The sequence below is a fragment of the Hyperolius riggenbachi genome, chromosome 2, assembly GCF_040937935.1.
Source record: "Hyperolius riggenbachi isolate aHypRig1 chromosome 2, aHypRig1.pri, whole genome shotgun sequence".
NCBI lineage: Eukaryota > Metazoa > Chordata > Amphibia > Anura > Hyperoliidae > Hyperolius > Hyperolius riggenbachi.
In genome coordinates this window covers 162,929,721-162,949,861 of record NC_090647.1, presented here as the reverse complement: position 1 = coordinate 162,949,861, position 20,141 = coordinate 162,929,721, and the positions used below count along the sequence as shown (strand labels likewise).

The 20,141-nt window shown below is 41.5% G+C and overlaps 1 protein-coding gene across 1 annotated transcript in view; it reads right to left on the bottom strand.

Moving 5' to 3' along the window:
* VWA8 (von Willebrand factor A domain containing 8) overlaps positions 1–20,141 on the bottom strand; it is a 476,746-nt gene that overhangs the window by 331,964 nt on the left and 124,641 nt on the right. The window contains exons 14-19 of the mRNA XM_068267802.1: positions 18,895–19,055; positions 15,099–15,212; positions 11,197–11,365; positions 7,532–7,609; positions 1,870–1,985; positions 220–326 (exon numbers count right to left, since the gene is read on the bottom strand). Coding sequence (XP_068123903.1) covers positions 220–326; positions 1,870–1,985; positions 7,532–7,609; positions 11,197–11,365; positions 15,099–15,212; positions 18,895–19,055 — 745 coding nt within the window. The remainder of the gene's footprint in view (positions 1–219; positions 327–1,869; positions 1,986–7,531; positions 7,610–11,196; positions 11,366–15,098; positions 15,213–18,894; positions 19,056–20,141) is intronic.

The following is a 20,141-nucleotide window of genomic DNA, read 5'->3' as shown; positions in this document are numbered from 1 at the left end:
AGATTTCTGAAAAGGTGTAGGTGAGGCAATCCTCCCAATCACCTCCCCCCCCCCTGATAAAGTCATGGGGCAAGGAAATGGGAGGAGCTTCCCCCAACTCTACTCCTTTTGGAGTCTTTCTGAATCCTGTGAAGCGAAGCCTGGCAGACCCTTGAGCAGACAGCGGAATAATAAAAAGCTGAGCATGCAGAGACGGTTTTAGAGAATATAACAACTTACAGCTATAATCTTTGTTCTGCATCCTCCCCAAGTCCTCAGTAGTTTCCTCTATCGAAGAGTCCAACAAGTTTTTCTGTAATGCTGATCTAGCCAGGTTTGGTAAAAATCTAGGAAATCATAAAAATAAGATATTTATCTACAGGAATCCAATGCAAACACATTGGTTCAGCCAAGTGTTTCATGAATCCAGTAAAGCTCACAAAACCTATACAAGTAATAATAGACAGACAGAGACAGACACCAGGTATTATGTCTGCTCACTTCCTAACAGACAACAAACATTCTGCAGTTATGCCCCTGCCAGCAGTAAAGATGTTGCTACCAGTGTTAAATTACAGACTGTGAATCAAGGTAAGGAAAGACTTTACAATATGCAAACACTGACTAAGTAATATTGTAAAAAATATGTAATTTTATTCATTAAAAAAAGAGCCCGAGGTGGGCTCATATAATTAAAAAAAAAAAAACCTAGGCTACCTGATCCTGGGGGCTGGGCGGATCAGGTAGCCGCCATCCCTGCCGCTCTGTTGGCCTGTACGGTCTCCCTTTCATTTTCGTGACCTCTTGGGTCACGACGCTGGAAAGAGATCTCTCGCTCAGCGTGCAGGAAGGCGGGAGAGTGGCAGGGGGCTTGGCCAGGTGGAGAGAGCTACCCAATAGAAGCTCTGGAAAGCTTGCAAGAAAGCACCCAGTGGGCGTTTTGAGCAGGGAGTCCCTCTTTTATCATTACCCTCCGAAATAAGGGGGGGGGGGGCCCGAGAGCAGCATCTGGGGGATACAGATATGAGGCTGAGAGCATGCCTGTGTCCTATGGAGGTCGGGGCCCCACTGAGGTCAGAAGGCATCCCACTGATCGGGACACCTTTGGCCTCGCTGGATGCAGGCGTCATACATCCCTCGGCTGCTGCTGCTCCACTGCAGCAGAGGTACCTTTGGTTCAGACCCCCCCACCTCCCGATGCCAGCCGCTAATCCAGAAGTAAGGGCCCCGCAGCCAGATGCTTTTGTGACAGCCAGATAATATTGACCAGCCCTGCCGAATGCTGCCCATGAGTCGGGAACCACCACAGAAATGAACACTACTGCACCTTTTGAACTGGAACACCTTGGCCAGCATTGCCAAACAGCAATCAGGATCCTCAGCAGTGTCAGCCATCACTGTCACTTTCTTTCATGAAGAAGGTTCGCCCATCACTGCAGAACATTCAGCTGTCTCCCCCCCCCCCCCCCTTTCGATGTCTCCTTAAGGATAACAGATGATAGCCAAGTGCAACTGGTGGCGCCATAGTATGGGAGCCTTGGCTCTTAGCTTTCTGAAGTTTTCCCCCCTTACTCTCACCATCCAACCTTCCCACTCCTTCCAGAACCTGTATGAGCCAAAAACAATTCTGGGTACTACTCCTTTTACTTGGCAAAATAAATGATTTTGATTCTGAAGCAACACATCAGTTACATTCTTTGAATCAAAATCTTATCCAGGTTGGATTCAAAGACACCATTGCTGGCCAAAATAAGCAGTAAACTATTCCCTACTCAAGGAAGCTCTGTAAGTATCGTATTAAATAGAAAGGCTAATTTATTATGGCACCTTGCTTGATAAAACCACCTCTCTTGCATTAAGTCTTGCAGGTAGGTGTGTCAGTGTACATACCTGGAGAGGCAGGCCTTATTAATTGCATGATGTAAACTCTCATCTGGATACTGGGACAGTCGTCGGCAGATGCGAAGCAGTTGTCTTGTAGATAAGGAAGAGGCTAAGGACTGAGCCTGTCAGTGAAAAAAAATGAAAACCACATCAGCTTGCCAAATGCCAAAGTAATTTCTACACACAACACCATGCTGACAGGAACACTCAAAAACATAAAGAGCTTGATTCACTAAGACAAATAGCATTCCTTATCAGAGATAACACGCCTTATCAGAGATAACACACCTTATCAAAGTTAACACGCCTTTTCAGAGTAGCATAGCGAGCGCTACAAACATATGCTTGCTAAATGGCAATGACGAGAGCTCCACTCGTCCTGCCCTGAGCCCCTGCGGGCTCGTAGCGCTAGCTATGCTGTTCTGATAAGGCGTGTTAACTTTGATACAGCGTGTTAACTCTGATAAATCGTGTTAACTCTGATAAGGAGTGCTAACTCGGATAGGACATGCTATTTGTCTTAGTGAATCAAGCCCAAAATCTGGTACACACTTTCACTTAGGATTGGTGAATCAATGGCCAATTGTATCAACTCTACGTAGTATTAGTGTTAACATATATTAAATACTATGAGAAGACTGTGTTTGTGAAACCTTATACTACATTTATGTGGTAAAATTGGTCAGTTATTGCCCATTCACAATTTAAAATGTGTACCAGCCTTAATGCTGTGGAATACAACAAGTGAGGTTTGGCATGGAAGTAAGCCTGGTACACACATCCAATTTTTACCACTTCATGCAACATGGAGGTGGTAAAATTAGCCAGTCATTGGGGAATAACAATTGGATGTGTGTACCAGGCTTTAAACCTGAGGAAGGGAGGAGGAACAATGCGTGGCACACAATGGAAGGAGTGAGAAGGGGGAACATTGACTCAGCCGCAGTGGCTCAAAGATTCTCCATGTCAGATAAACCATTAAGTGACCTCGGCGGACTTTAAGGGTCACTTGTACACACGCTAGATTCTTGGCCAAAATGATCCTGACCGGCAACCTCTGCCGAGAACAGTTTAGAATTTGTATGAGTCATAAATGAAGGGACGCTGATCTAAATACATATATGTTCTTTCTGTTATTAGTAAAGATAATTGTGTTCTTATTAGTTTACCGTTCCTACAAAGGAGGAAGCTACTTCACAGTGGGACGTTATGGAGCGATGTTAGGGAGTCATTGCACTACGGAACGCACTGCAATGATAAGTCTATGTGACCTTCACAGTGCGATGTTAGCATTGAGGTGTAATGTGCTGCATTATGGTAATACACTCCTGCAGCGAGTTACTGTTAAACCCACACGTTAAAAGGTACAGGGAAAAATACTTTTCATTGTCTGTATGCTTCACTGCATGCAATGTAATGTGGACGTAACATGTGGTATGACCTTTTTGTTCCACTGCATTGTGTTCCTGTTTAAACAAGAACACAACGTAGCATCCCACTGTGAACCTAGACATAATGTTTGATCCTTTGAGATGATGAAAAAAGTACTGTTACTAGAAGAGTCTTTATCTCCTAAACAGCTACTCACGTCTGCTTAGTGTTCTCAGGTATGGTAACACAAGGTGCATCCAAAGGCTAGTCTAACACTGGGGTATTGCATTGCGTTGTAACATGCACATAGCGCAACGAAAAACAACATTTAAGGTGGCAAGCAATATAATGCAGGCAAAGAAGGACATGATCATTGACCACCTTGACCGACTAACATAGTGCACATCAACCAGTATCAGGTATCCTGATCTAAAAGGTAAACAGACTACTCCTGACAGTCTGTAAATAGATGTCAATGGAAAAGGACATTGTCATGATATGACATGAAGACTGTCCATAAACAGTGAGCAGACATGGATTCCAATGATAAAAGCTTTAATGCGATCCATACAAAAGCAAACTTTCATCCATACCGTAGCATGCAGCTTTCCCCTTGCTGTCTCACACCACAACTGACTTGTCTCTCCCTCTCCACCAGACAGTATATTACCTTGTCAACAAACAGACCTCAAATGTTATTAAGTGATAAGGACAAGGCCAGTCTGCTAAAGGTGCGTACACACGTGCTACTGTCAGCTGACTGTCCACCCAGCGGGAGGGTCCGGCGGACCCATCGTTGCTGGCGGTAGTGCGTGTGTATGCACCTTAACAAACAACAGAACAACAGTATATCCCCCACCTGACTCACAGCAAACATACAATGCATGAAGAAAATACATTGAGCAAAACATACGGTTAATACATATTATACATCTTACATATCATACATCACAGACATAGTATTACTTTACTTTTTAGTACGATATCTGATCATTTGTGTTAGAACATTTAAAGGGGCACTATGGTGAAAAATTGTAGACTTTAAAATATGTGCAAACATAAACAAATAAGAAGTTGTTTTTTTCCAGAGTAAAATGAGCCCTAAATTACTTTTCTCCTGTGTTGCTGTCACTTACAGTAGGTAGTAGAAATATGACAGAAGTGACAGCTTTGGACAAGTTCATCTCTTAATGGGGGTATTCTCAGGGATTTATTTATTTTCAAAAGCACTTCGTGAATAGCAGTTGCTCTGTCCAACTGCCAAAAAACTGTGTAGGGAGCAGGGAAGCTGGCCAGCATCATTGTTTAAATCATTTTTAGGGAATATCTTTATAAAGAATAAAAGCCTTATTGAGAATCCCCCATGAAGAGATGGACTAGTCCAAAACCTGTCACTTCTGTCAGATTTCTACTACCTACTGTAAGTGACAGCAACAGAGAAAAGCAATTTATGGCTCATTTTACTCTGGAAAAAAAAACATACTTCTTATTTGTCTATGTTTGCACATATTTTAAAATTTTTCGCCACAGTGCCTCTTTAACTAGATCATCTTCCCCCAAATCACACTAAAAGCAGGTACTGGGCTAAAAATAAAGTAAAAGGGATGTCAACAATGGAAAGAGCAGACAGCATATGACGGGAAATTTGGGACAACATTCAGCATAACACAATCTTACAGCGTTCTAGTTTGAAACGTCTAAAAATAAAGCACAGACAGACACCACTTTATACTGATAGGCGAGATCCAAGCCATATTTTCTCAGTGCCAATTATTTTCAGAACGCCTCTATTTTCCATTTAGAGCATTGTGTTTCTAATGAATTGCAGGTGTTCCTATACTTAAGCCTCCATTATTTTTCCTTTTTGGTCCTGTACCAGCACAGAGTGCTCCAGGTCACTTAGCTAAATGTCAAAGTGAGAAAGGAATTTGTCTTGCTTACACACTGCAATACCATTTTCATGTCCTATCAAATCAGTTAATGAAACCAAATTGTTCAATTAAATGCTTAAAAACAAAAAACTATCCACAAAATACATTGTAAAGCACAGCTTAAAATTTAAATGTTCTGCTTTTTATTAATAGTAAACATTTTTATAGCGCTGATATTTTCCACATCACTTCAGAGTGCATTAAACATTTCATGTCCCTTATGGTCTGTCAAGAAAGTCTCAATCTGATGCTTGCCATAGTCATTGTCTTATATCCCTACAGCAGAAGGTTAACCTACTGGAAAACAGTCCACTTGCCAATACCTGTATATTTTTGGCATAAATGAGGACACTTAAGAGCATGCCTGCAACCCACTCAAACATAGCCGCATTATAAAAAAAGTCACAAAGATAGCATCCTGGCTGAGATTTGAACCCTAAAGCGGCAAGGTGAGAGTACTACCCACTAGTTTTTAGGTATTAACGTCAAGCACCTGAAAATGTTTTTCAGTTTTACTGATTTCCTATACTTGACTTGGATGTTTCTAAAATTCCTAGCCAAATACATGCATTACTTTCGCCACTGAATTTTCAAATGTAGAAATCAGTATTGTAGCTGCGCTCTCCTGTAGATGTTCACCTACTCATACAGATGCAAGACCCCTGCACTAATTGGCTTCCTGTTGAAAAAATGGGGTCTTCAAATGATTAGTTATTGATTTACATAGCTCCATTATCTCCCATGGTGCTATTCCCACTTCCTGAGAACTTTAAGTCTATAGCAGGCTGTAGCAGGTTAACAAGCCAAATTGCCCTTCTGGCCTGTTAACCTAAACAGTGATTCTAGCAGCAGTTTTTAGTTGAAGGGTCAGCAAGAAAAGAAGCTTTCTTGACAATAATAAGCAGGGAAATAAGGATCTCTTCTGTTGCATACATATGAAATCGGCGCCAGGAGACTTCGGCGCAGGATACAGCCGGTATATGGCTTATCCTGCTGCTGCACAAGTCTCGGCCGCATTAATTACTATTCCCCCTCTAGGTCCACGTGGATAGTGGGGAATGATGCCATTCGGCTTCTAGCTACTGCTGGAGGCCGAATTACAGTGTTGTAAAAGTAACTTCAGATCCGTCTTCTGACAGCGCAGAAGTTACTCACTGTGCGGCGCTATAGCTGTAATTCATATTACGGTCTATGGTGGCGCCGACTGTGCCCAAATCTCCTGCGCGGTTATTACAGCGTTCGCTTCTGTTGGAGTGCCTGAAAACAGATAATTCTGCAGAGCTTCTCACCAGCCACTTAGATTTCTGGTGACACAAGCAAAAGGCAGGCAGACCTGAAGGAAAAAGTGTATGACTCTCAGTCCCATTTAAGCATAGGCCTAGTCTTTTCATCAATCAAGTCACAGAATGTACTTATACCCTCAAATGATAAAGTCTGTGAACATACAAACGAGGGCATGCGGATCAAGAAGTCTTCTCCTTTCACAAGGGACAACTTATTTTTCCGAGAGTCTTGAGATAAAGATAATTCCTTTTAGAGACTGGTGCAAAGCACAGGAAATAGAGGCCTGTTTATAAAGTAAATTGTATCAGGACACTCCTGTTAGCCAGTACCAAGGAATTATGCTTGCTTGCATGAATGACAGGAAGCACAATAAAACTGAGGGACCAGGAGTGGTTGGGGCTTTTACCCTCTATAGCTTGTGTATTCATGGGGTCAAGAGCCATCCATCTCTCATGACAGGCTAGCCCAGGCATGGGCACACTTGGCCCTCCAGCTGTTAAGGAACTACAAGTCCCACAACGAAATTGCAGGAGTCTGACAGCCACAGTCATGACTCATAAAGGCAAATGCATTGTGGGACTGTAGTTCCGTAACAGCTGGAGGGCTGAGTTTGCCCATGCCTGGGCTAGCCTGAAGAATTATAAAAAAAAAAAATACAGATCTACCAGTCTACCAGTAAATATGGAATGAGAACCTGTTCCGTGGTTGCGGTAAGTAGATTGTTTTACATGCAAAAAAAATGTAGAGCAACATGCAGTATCTAAGTTTATATATTTAGCTGATATACTGTATTAGTAAGTACATGTTCCAGTGAAGGCCATGAGTTTACACACACACATATGTACTGCAGTATAAAGCAATAATCATTGTGAGCCCCTCTGAGGAACAGTTAAGTGAAAAGGCCATATACTTTGTACAGTGCTGCAGAAGATGTTGGTGCTATAAAAATACTAAATAAAAATAATAAAACAAGCTCAGTATATATATATATATATATATATATATATATAAAAACTACAGTAAGTAGAATGGAGCTGATAACATTCTTTACATGTGGAGTAGGATATGAGAAAGTCACTCACGGTGGGATCCTTTGTGTCACGCAGCTTGTGTGTTAATGTCAGCAGCTGCTCCACTGCCTGCTTTGGCACATTTGGCACCTAGAAAATACATTTGATAGGATGTTGAGCAGCAAAACACAAATCTATTTCAGAGAAAACATAAGCTTCGCACAGAGAGTCAAGCAAGCACTGCTTTCTGATTGTTTCAGGTTCCAACATGTGAAATATAGTTGGCTGCTCTCCGGTATATATTTGTTATGAAGAAGCAGCTACGAGCTTGCTTTCCAGTATATTCCTACTGTTAAATTAGTTTTTCTTAAAGCCTTTGTTTTTCATAAAGTTTTTATAAACCACCCTCCCCCAACAGGAAAAATTAAATATTACAGGTCAGCGATATGGTCACCCATTCTGCTTCTTGTTTGGGTCCAGCAATAGGCAGGCTCTCTTTCATACTTTCATCGCACCTGCTGATGAAAATCTTGCCTCCGCCACTGACTGCACCACTCTCCTGCTCATCCCACTGCATGACTGCACCGCTCTCCTGTTCATCCCACTGCATGACTGCACCGCTCTCCTGTTCATCCCACTGCATGACTGCACCGCTCTCTCCTGTTCATCCCATTGAATGACTGCCCCACTCTCCTGTTCATCCCATTGCATGACTGTACCACTCTCCTGTCCATCCCATTGAATGACTGCACCACTCTCTTGTTCATCCCATTGCATGACTGCACCACTCTCCTATTCATCCCATTGAATGCCTGCACCACTCTCCTGTTCATCCCATTGAATGACTGCACCACTTTCCTGTCTATCCCATTGAATGACTGCACCACTCTCCTGTTCATCCCATTGCATGACTGCACCATTTTCCTGTTAATTCCATTGAATGACTGCACCACTCTCCTGTTCATCTTATTGCATGACTGCACCACTCTCCTCTTCATCCCACTGCATGCCTGCAGCATTCTCCTGTTCATCCCATTGAATGACTGCACCGCTCTCCTTTTCATCCCATTGAATGACTGCACCACTCTCCTGTTCATCCCATTGAATACCTGCACCACTCTCCTGTTCATCTCATTGAATGACTGCACCACTCTCCTGTTCATCCCACTGAATGCCTGCACCATTCTCCTGTTCATCCCATTGCATGACTGCACCACTCTCCTTTTCATTCTATTGCATGACTGCACCGCTCTCCTGTCTATCCCATCAGGAGACTGCACCACTCTCCTGTTCATCCCATTGAATACCTGCACCACTCTCCTGTTCATCCCATTGAATGACTGCACCGCTCTCCTGTCTATCCCATCAGGAGACTGCACCACTCTCCTGTTCATCCCATTGAATACCTGCACCACTCTCCTGTTCATCCCATTGAATGACTGCACCGCTACCCTGTTTATCCCATTGAATGACTGCACCGCTTTCCTGTTCAACCCATTGAATGACTGCACCACTACCCTGTTCATCCCATTGAATGACTGCACCACTCTCCTGTTCATCCCATTGAATGACTGCACCACTCTCCTGTACATCCCACTGAATAACTGCACGACTCTCCTGTTCATCCCATTGCATGGCTGCACCACTCTCCTGTTCATCCCATTGCATGACTGCACCACTCTCCTGTTCATCAAAGTGAATAGCTGCACCACTCTCCTGTTTATACCACTGAATGACTGCACCACTCTTGTTCATTTCACTGAATGACTGCACCACTCTCCTGCTCATCCCATTGAATGACATGAATGAAAAGTATAAGAGTCACTACTGTCAATTTTTCTAATGCTAATTTCTTGTCTCAGTAATCCTTTGGTATTAATTAGCTTTTTGCCCCGATACAAGTATGCAGAAGAGGTATGTTGATTTAACTTTGATATCACTGGCTGTATGTTTGCTCCTGATAAGTGACCAATACAGACACAGGAATATGAGCAACAATCTCTTATGGGTTGTTCCTGGTATGGACTGAATAGTACCTACCACATGTGGTAAAAGAAAGGATAACCAGGGAATCTACAAGGGTCATGGGCACCAAAAAGAAGTGTTGTGCATGGGAAACAAAGCCTGCTTAGCCTGATCAAACAGAACAAATACTTCAGCACAAATTAATTAAAAACGTAATACTGGCCATGAATGAAACATGTCAGAACACACAATGGGCTTGATTCACTAAACCGTGATAACTCATAGTATGGCCACAGCGTTTTTGTGCGCGTTTTCGCGTGCAATCTCAACTTTTGTGCTAAAAAATTCACGATTGCACGCGGAAATGCTAGCGTGGCTATGCAATGAGTTATCACGGTTTAGTGAATCAAGCCCAATGCCTATTATGGTACCCATATACGGTTCAATTTTTCAATTTTTTTCGACCAAAACAATCGAATCGAATGAAAGTTGAAAATATTTTTTATTTTTTTCCATCAAGAAAAAACAAACGACTAGCCTGTGTTTTTCTTTAAAAAAAAAAAATCCAATCAGACAGAAAAATCTTTATATTCAATCTAACTGAATAATCAAACTAAATTATGTAATCGAAAAAAAAATGAAAAATTGTACCATGTATGGGCACCTTTAGATTGCTGTGCCACAAACTAGTCAGAGTGCTAAAGAACTAAACACATAAATTGTGCATGTGAGCACAACAACTGAATCATGGTACAATGAAAGAAGGCAAAATAGTCTGATGAATTACATTTTTTTGCATCCAAACTTCAATCTGTTCTTCAATCTGATTGAGCATCTGTGGAACATACTAGAAAAACAAACCTGACCAAACGACCACTACTTACAGTATTTAAAGCAGCTGCTGCTAAACCCTTGGTGTCAGTTACCATGGACACAAATATGTGTAGCAGTATTGAAATAGGAATGAAACAATTTTTAACAATATATAGTGTAGAACGGGACAACAAAATAGGACTCATCAGTTAAAACAAAGTGGAGCAGTCACAAAACTCTCTTTCGGCAAACTCCAACTTTTAATTAAAACTACAAATAATTCACATTGTAAACGAGTAACTTTTACCGAATGTAACTTGATTAAAATTGCTTATATTTTACCATATTCATTTATAAATTAGATACCAGTAATCAATGTTTGCCCATTGTAAAATCTTTCGACTCCAATTTCCATTCTTAATTTTATCACAGGTGGTGACATCTTTACTGCTGTCAGAAACATCACTGTGGAATGTTCCGAAGTGAGCAGAAACACCACCTAGTCTTCCAGAATGCACTGGGAAGAGAAGGGCTCATGACATCACAGCCTAGACTAAACATGGCTGGGACGGTGGGTTACATAACAATGTCCAGAAATATATACAAAAAGTTAATTGCTGCTGATGCTGAAACAAGGATAATTCATTAGTGTAAAATTGGGCATTCTAAATACAGTAACATATTACAGCCCTCTATTTGTCATTGTGGTGCCTCTTTAATTTCCAAAATAACAAAGACTTCTTATAGCTTACAAAGAATTGAAAAGTAATTTCTCCTGATAAGTAATTAAAAAGCCCTGTATGCTGTTTTGACATATTTCATGTGCTTGCAACATAAAAGAGTGCAGAGTTCATTACAGTGTGGTTTTCTGAACTCTGGATTAATTAGAAATGACAATTTGACATTTTTACGATGCAATTAGCAGACTAGACAAGTGACAAAGATCACAGCATGCCTACCATCTCTCTCATTATCTGAACCTCCTCTTTTCTGCTGGACGGTTTAACCACATGATACAGAAACATGGTAAGAAGCTCTGGACCCAGCCACTGCTGAGTACTGCTGCCAATCACTGGTGGTTCTGCCAAGGCAATGATTCGGAAAGAAGGGTGAATGGGAAAGATGGACCTGTTAAGATAAAAATAACAGTTAGGCCTCCTAAATATGGGCTCCAAGAATGGCGGCTAATGCCTGTTCCTTCAACCTCATCCTTCATCCCAAATTAGCAATAGCAAAGAGATACAACCACATTATATGGGTGCTTTACAGCTGACATGTATCTCTATACTAATATTTACATCAAGTCATATTAGGAGGATAAATAGTACATGAAAACATAATTCACAGCAATTAATATGTACGGTATATTATTCCAAACTGCTTTCAATTTGAATAAGTTAAGCTTATTGTCTCTATTGTAACCATATGTTTAAAATAACTGCACAGACCTTCTTTGTCAGATCTATGTACTAGCTAGAATGCCCTACCATGCTGTTCTTCAAGATGCACAGCAACATGTGAAATACAATATCTCGTGTCACAAGCCATTGTCGGTAATCGTTTGGGGTTCAAATTCCGCAACGGGGAAAGGAGGACAGAGAGGGAAGCCTCATTAGGATTCAGAAGTCTTCTTAGGTAAGTATGTGATGGGTGTTATTGGTATTTATACTTACCTGGGGCTTCCCTCCAGCCTCATGAGGTCCCTTGTGTCCTCTCTGGTTACTGCGCTCTCTTAAACCCCCCCCCCCCCTTTTCGGTAATCTGGCATGTACGCTCAGCCGCATTGGCACCCCCCTTTGCACTACTGCAGCCGGGAATGTACTGCGCAGGCGCAGAAGGGCACGACTGGCTTAATTATCAGGGGGGATTGCAAGAGAACAGAGCGGCCAGAAAGAGACCCAACGCACCTCACGGGGCTGGAGGAAGCCTCAGGTAAGTATAAATACACCAATTAAACCCATCTCAGGTACACTAATCATGTGAGACTCTACATCAGACCAATGCAGATTAGTACAGAACAATTGGGTTGTACAGAAAAAAAAAAAAGCAAATAAACAGTTTTGAGGTTGGTCCCTCTAATTAATTAACAAAAAAAACACTGAAAACGAAAGAGGAACGCCTAGAACATCCCATAGATATTCATTGTCTTCCCAAAAATAGGCCAATGGTAAAACTATTAAAAAAATAAAAAGATTGTAGGTACTTTAATATAGTATGTATTATTCTTAGGACATTATAGTTGTAGTCCCTCTGCATTTTACAAGCAACCAGGTTAAATATAGAGGATTATTATTCTTTGCTGCACCATTCTGTTGGACACAGGCCTATCCTTCTCATGATCTCTGTGGGTGACTGTTCACTACTAATACCTTGCTGAATAGTAAGTCACAGGAACTGACTATTACTATCACTGTCTTCCCAAACCAGCAAAGGAAGAAACATAAAAGAGATGACAGACGAGCAAACAATATCTTCCTGCAATAAATGTTTCTTTTTCTTTTGACATACCTAAATATTAAAACCAACTGCCCAAAATTGCTGCTGGTCACCATCTTTGTATAGGTTAATTGCAGGTAGGGCTTTTGAAAAAAAAAGAAACAAAAAAAAAAAAAAAAGAATGGAACATCCCCCCCCCCCCGCAGAGATGGACTAGTCTAAAACTTGTTAGATTTTGGAGTAATTTATAGTTCATTGTATTCTGGTACAAATGTACGCCTTATATGTATGCATACACAGTTACTTTACATATTTGGGGGATAGTGGTCCTTTGTATACAATGTATGTGAGCTAGCAGTTACTAAATAATCAGTATTATTTGTGTCATCAGTCAGCGGTGTAAAGTGTACCCGAGGAGAAACCTGAAAGAAAAAACAGAAACTTACCTGAGAAGAGGGAAGCCTCTGCATCCTGTAGAGTCTTCCCACATCCTCCCAGCCCCTGCTGTTGCCAGAAGCGGACACTTAAAGGAAACCTGACAAAAGCTCATCAGATTTGAGATTGCGGCAACACTGCTCTTCATGCAAGATCACATCCATACCTGCCTGAGCAAGTATGGCCACACCCTGCCCAGCAAGCCAGAGCCACAGTACGGCCTCGCTCATCTATGAAGAGGAGCACGGCTGCAGCAATATTCCAGTAAGCCCCAGGCAGTGGAGGCAAATGTGGATTTTAATATGTACTTTGTCTGTTCTATTTTAAAATTATTCATAGACATTTCGGCCTGATGAAGGGTATACAATAGCCCGAAACAAACATGTTTGGTGGCTGGATAGTGTACTGGTTAACCCTCCTGGCGGTATGAAACATTCTGCCAGGAGGCAGCACAGCAGTATTTTTTTTTTAATTTTTTTTTAAATCATGTAGCGAGCCCAGGGCTCGCTACATGATAGCCGCTGCTCAGCGGCATCCCCCCGCCCGCTTCGATCGCCTTCGGCGATCTCCGATTAGGTAATCCCGTTCAAAGAACGGGATTTCCTGGAGGGCTTCCCCCGTCGCCATGGCGACGGGGCGGGATGACGTCGTGACGTCATTGGGAGTCCCGATCCACCCCTCGGCGCTGCCTGGCACTGATTGGCCAGGCAGCGCACGGGGTCTGGGGGGGGGGGGGTGCGCCGCAACGGATAGCGGCGATCGGGAGCGGGGCGGCGGCGATCGGTGTGCTGGCGCAGCTAGCAAAGTGCTAGCTGCGTCCAGCAAAAAAAAAAACTATGTAAATCGGCCCAGCAGGGCCTGAGCGGCACCCTCCGGCGGCTGGGGTTACCGCCAAGGAGGTTAAGGGCTCTGCCTTTGACATGGGAGACCAGGGTTCGAATCCTGACTAGGTCAAGTACCTATTCAGTAAGGAGTTCAAGTCAAGACTCGCCTGAATAAATTATTACTCATATCAAGCCAGATTACAGCATTTGTCTCATGACAGTGTTTTATTGAAGTTCATGGAGATTATTTTTCACGGATAATAAGATTTTTGTCAAGTTTTTGGAATTGTGTCAATAAAGTTGTCAAGTTTTGTACTGCAAGTTTGTGTTACCATTTTTTATATAGGCCGTCTTACAAGAAACAAGTGCTATTGGAGTGTGGTGGATCACCCATTAAAGGACTGTATGGCTTTTTGCCTTTTTTCTTAAAAAAAGGCGTTCTCCTACTAATTATCATCTGCGAGGTCCCCCCCATGTGCTCCAGTGGCAATTAATGCTTGGAAATCTCAGACACCTCGGCTGCACCTCTTCTGTTCTGGTGGCTGTTCGGCTGAGGATCGCAAGTAAACTGCCCCTGTCAGAGGCTGCCACATCCCCATCAAGGGCTTGTGAAGTCCCCAGGCTCGGCTGAGTTTGCGGTATCAACCACGTCAGACCCCACATGGAGGCAGCCTGCAGGTGTAAATTTAGGCCCAGCTTCCCTGCTGCCTTAGGACTTAATTTCTCCAATGCTGGGCCCCTAGTTTCGCTGGATGATACAACTATTGAACTTTATTGGCCAAAAGCCAGAGGGTTTGATTTATGCCTGCCTTCCCTGGTTTGTGGACACACCATCCTGGAATGATCCTGAAGGATTTAACATATGGCTATGGTTAGTGGAGCATTACGGTTCATGTAGTGCACAGTGCAGCTTAGCTGGTGGGGCAGCATGGGGTAGAGTAGTGTATAGTACAGTGTAGTGTAGCTTAGCTGTTGGGGCAGCAGGGCTTACTGTAGTGTAGCTTAGAGACAGCTTGGGGGGGGGAGGTCCATAAGAGGCCCCTGGAGCCCCAGACGCACCAGGTTTAGTATTTTTTCCCCTGATTTTTTTGCCCTCTAGGTGCGCTTTATAGTCCGAAAAATACTGTATATAAAAAATGAGCGTTACATTTCCCTTTTGCATTTACCGTTCATGTAATTCTGAATCAGAAAGCTGTAGTTCCTTCTTTAGATACTGATAGCGATCACCTCGGAGAAGCCTGGAACCATCATACAAGGTCAGCTCCCTGTCGTGAATTAGCCTGTAAAATCAGAGTGAAATGCAAGCTTAAATACTGCTGCTGAAGACAGAATGAATGCACTAAGCACAATGTATGGGGGTTAAACAGAAACCTACATAAGCAGCTTAGGTGTAACTCTAACCATCTACTGTGATTTGCTCACATTCTTATTTATCTGAGTGACAGTTATCATACATGAGCCCAAAGACTGCATGGGGGTTTCCAATCTAAAACTATTATTATAAAATAATAACTGTTATTTTCCCATAAATGTATTTCTTTGTTCAAATAGAGCAGCTTTCCATTCATTGCTTTCCCTTATAATCACATCTTTTAAACACATGGCCAATACTAAGGACCATGAGAAACACTCAAATGCCATTTAATTCATATGCGAATAAACTCTAATCCTGCAGTCCCAGAGCGAATCCCAGCGCATGACCACCCCACACGGATGGAGCGTGAAGAATTCCAGGCTGATGAGCAGTTACGGTAAGAGCAGGAGCTGTTACTGCTGCTTCAATAAGCATAGATAAATATTGCATAAACACCTAAAAAGTATAAATATTGCAAAAGCAGGAAAATCTAACAAAAGCTGTTCGTGCAGTAAGAACCCATCTACATATCTTGTCGCTAAAGGCATTGATGTGGACACTGACACACTTTACACAAGTAATTCCATTCATCTATACCATATATAGCATGTTCTTATATACAGGGAGTGCAGAATTATTAGGCAAATGAGTATTTTGACCACATCATCCTCTTTATGCATGTTGTCTTACTCCAAGCTGTATAGGCTCAAAAGCCTACTACCAATTAAGCATATTAGGTGATGTGCATCTCTGTAATGAGAAGGGGTGTGGTCTAATGACATCAACACCCTATATCAGGTGTGCATAATTATTAGGCAACTTCCTTTCCTTTGGCAAAATGGGTCAAAAGAAGGACTTGACAGGCTCAGAAAAGTCAAAAATAGTGAGATATCTTGCAGAGGGATGCAGCACTCTTAAAATTGCAAAGCTTCTGAAGCGTAATCATCGAACAATCAAGCGTTTCATTCAAAATAGTCAACAGAGTCACAAGAAGCATGTGGAAAAACCAAGGCGCAAAATAACTGCCCATGAACTGAGAAAAGTCAAGCGTGCAGCTGCCAAGATGCCACTTGCCACCAGTTTGGCCATATTTCAGAGCTGCAACATCACTGGAGTGCCCAAAAGCACAAGGTGTGCAATACTCAGAGACATGGCCAAGGTAAGAAAGGCTGAAAGATGACCACCACTGAACAAGACACACAAGCTGAAATGTCAAGACTGGGCCAAGAAATATCTCAAGACTGATTTTTCTAAGGTTTTATGGACTGATGAAATGAGAGTGAGTCTTGATGGGCCAGATGGATTGGACCGTGGCTGGATTGGTAAATGGCAGAGAGCTCCAGTCCGACTCAGACGCCAGCAAGGTGGAGGTGGAGTACTGGTTTGGGCTGGTATCATCAAAGATGAGCTTGTGGGGCCTTTTCGGGTTGAGGATGGAGTCAAGCTCAACTCCCAGTCCTACTGCCAGTTTCTGGAAGACACCTTCTTCAAGCAGTGGTACAGGAAGAAGTCTGCATCCTTCAAGAAAAACATGATTTTCATACAGGACAATGCTCCATTACACGCGTCCAAGTACTCCTCAGCATGGCTGGCAAGAAAGGGTATAAAAGAAGAAAAACTAATGACATGGCCTCCTTGTTCACCTGATCTGAACCCCATTGAGAACCTATGGTCCATCATAAAATGTGAGATTTACAAGGAGGGAAAACAGTACACCTCTCTGAACAGTGTCTGGGAGGCTGTGGTTGCTGCTGCACGCAATGTTGATGGTGAACAGATCAAAACACTGACAGAATCCATGGATGGCAGGCTTTTGAGTGTCCTTGCAAAGAAAGGTGGCTATATTGGTCACTGATTTGTTTTTGAATGTCAGAAATGTATATTTGTGAATGTTGAGATGTTATATTGGTTTCACTGGTAAAAATAAATAATTGAAATGGGTATATATTTGTTTTTTGTTAAGTTGCCTAATAATTATGCACATTAATAGTCACCTGCACACACAGATATCCCCCTAAAATAGCTAAAACTAAAAACAAACTAAAAACTACTTTCAAAAATATTCAGCTTTGATATTAATGAGTTTTTTGGGTTCATTGAGAACATGGTTGTTCAATAATAAAATTATTCCTCAAAAATACAACTTGCCTAATAATTCTGCACTCCCTGTATAGACAATATGCTTGTGCTCCACAATTACACAAAATATTAACCTCCATTACATTATATTTGAGCAAATGTAAGAGAAAGTAGGAGCAAGAGTAGAGAAAATAAAGCTAAAACAGTTATCAGGTTAGGCTAGTATCAATTGTACCGTATGGGGTAAAATTCAATATTGCTTAAAGGTAACCTGAAGCGAGGAAATGTATTTAAAATAAACACATGATGTAGCTGCAAATGAGTATTACATACTAACCTCACCGTAAGTTCCTCTCAGAAGCTCACCCTTTTCTTCTTACAGTGCTCCCTTCCAGTTCTGACAATATTTTGTCAGAACTGAAATATACCAGTTGCTGTCAGTTATATTTCAGCAGCTGTCAGTTACAAATGAATGTGCAAGGTAATATCTATGTTTCCCTATGGCTCAAGTGAGTGATATTACAGTTTAAAAGTGTGCTAATCAGGAAGCTGTTAGGGGGTAATGGCCATTTTCAAAATGGAGGACGGAAAATCCATGAATCACAGTGGACAAATTGGACGCAGGAGAGGAGAAAGAGATTGAGTAGTAGGCTACACAGGAGGTAAGCATGACCTGGGTATGGTTATTTTGACTTTTTATTTTCAGCTCAGGTTCTCTTTAAATTAATCCTTAAAATAACAAAAGCCATATAGAGAATCTCGCCTAATGTTCAGCAATCACTATATTTATTATTACACATCTATTTTATTCCCCATCATTTCTGCAGGGCTTTTACAGACAACACTAAAATGGTTACTTCAACAAATGTTCCTCCAGAGATTTCACAATCTGTTCTACAATCACCTGAAGTGAGAGGGATATGGAGGCTGCCATATTTATTTCCTTTTAAAGCATACCAAGATATGAAATAAAATGAATAATGACTGCATTTTTATACAGACGATATGAATTTTGGGTAAAAAAGGGCAATTAGGATTTTATGGGCATTAAAGGATTTGAAAACATGGTTTTATTGTATGTTATGGAAGACTGAAATTCTGCTTTACAGTGTACCAGAGCTGTCAGTATAGTAAGATTATATACTTACCCGGGGCTTCCTCCAGGCCCATTAGCACAGATGCGTCCCTCGCCGTCCTCCGTTCAGCCGCAATCAGTCCCTGTAACTGGCTCAGTTGGGGTCTTCTGTGCATGGGTGGACCTCCCATCCATGTGCAGACGACCCCAGGCTGAGAATGCGCAGTACAGCACAACTGAGCCAAATGGAGCTGAAGACCAGGCCAGTCACCGGATGATAGGAGAGGCCCAGGAGGACAGGTAAGGAAGCAAGTGACCTAAAGGGGGATGAATGAAGCTCCAGGTAAGTATAAATGCTTTAGTCAATTTACTCTCAAGTACACTTTATAGCTCTTAGCCCATAATGTCATTATCTGGTTCTCTGAAACGTTGATTTAAGTTTGCAGTTACAGACCTTTGCAGAATGGCTAGTGTTCCTGGGTTGACACGATGGATACCATCAAGAATGACAAGTTTTCCTTCCAAGGCAGCCGTAACCAAAGGAGACTGTCTCCAGGCAGTGTCGCCATTTGGAAGTGTGTACCTCTGCTGCAGCAAGTCTCTGGCAGTCATGTCCTACATAAATCAGTTCAAAGCCAATACATGTTTTAATAGAAACACCAATATAATGTATACTTCCACCATAATAAGCTCAAACTAAAATGTGACAATCCTCTGAAAGTCTCTTGAAGTGTGCAATCATCTCTACAAAAGATGAGGAAGAACAATTTTCCTTAATACAAGAACAATCAACGATTACATTATTAACCCAGTCATAAGCGTACTTTAGACCTGCAGTTCTACATTATTTACATTTATCTGCTGAGAATTGAACTGCTGAATGTATTAACACAGCTCTGCTGCTATTTTGGGAACAGACCTTTTTTTGTTTACACATTTTTAAAAAGTTAGTTTTGTAATCCAAAGAGGTTTGAAACTCAAATTTCATTTATGGTTTAAAGCATTAAACATAACATAAAAATAATTAAAAGTAATATAACTAATTAAAAAAAAACATTATTGGCTAACAAATTACTGGAAGGGTAAATATTTAAACTTCCATTTAACGTAAAAGCCAAATGCTAAGATTGCCCTTGGCCAACATTATCAAATTTATTACACTGTGTTGAAGTGTACGGAGCTGTGTAACCAATGCAGAAAAGCTTATGCTGTGTCCGGGGAGGCAGAAAACTTTAACTGCTTTGTTTGCACAGCAGTTAGGTCATTACAAGACAATCTGACGTTGTTACCAATTAGCTTCAGTTATGTCTAAATTTGTGTTTATGTGACATTAGACAAGTCTTTTTTTTGTTTTACATTCAGTTTTTTCCTTTGTTTAATGTTTTAGAGTGTTGGAACAGATAATATTTAATATCTACATACAATCAATTATAATTCATATGTGCAGTAACTTGCTTAAAGAGGAACTCCAGTGAAAATAATGTAATAAAAAAGTGCTTCATTTTTACAATAATTATGTATAAATTATTTAGTCAGTGCTTGCCCATTGTAAAATCTTTTAAATCCCTGATTTACATTCTGAAATTTATTACATGGTGACATTTTTACTGTTGGCAGGTGATGTAGCTGCTGCATGCTTTTTTGGCAGTTGGAAACAGCTGTAAACAGCTATTTCCCACAGAGTAACAAGGTTCACAGACA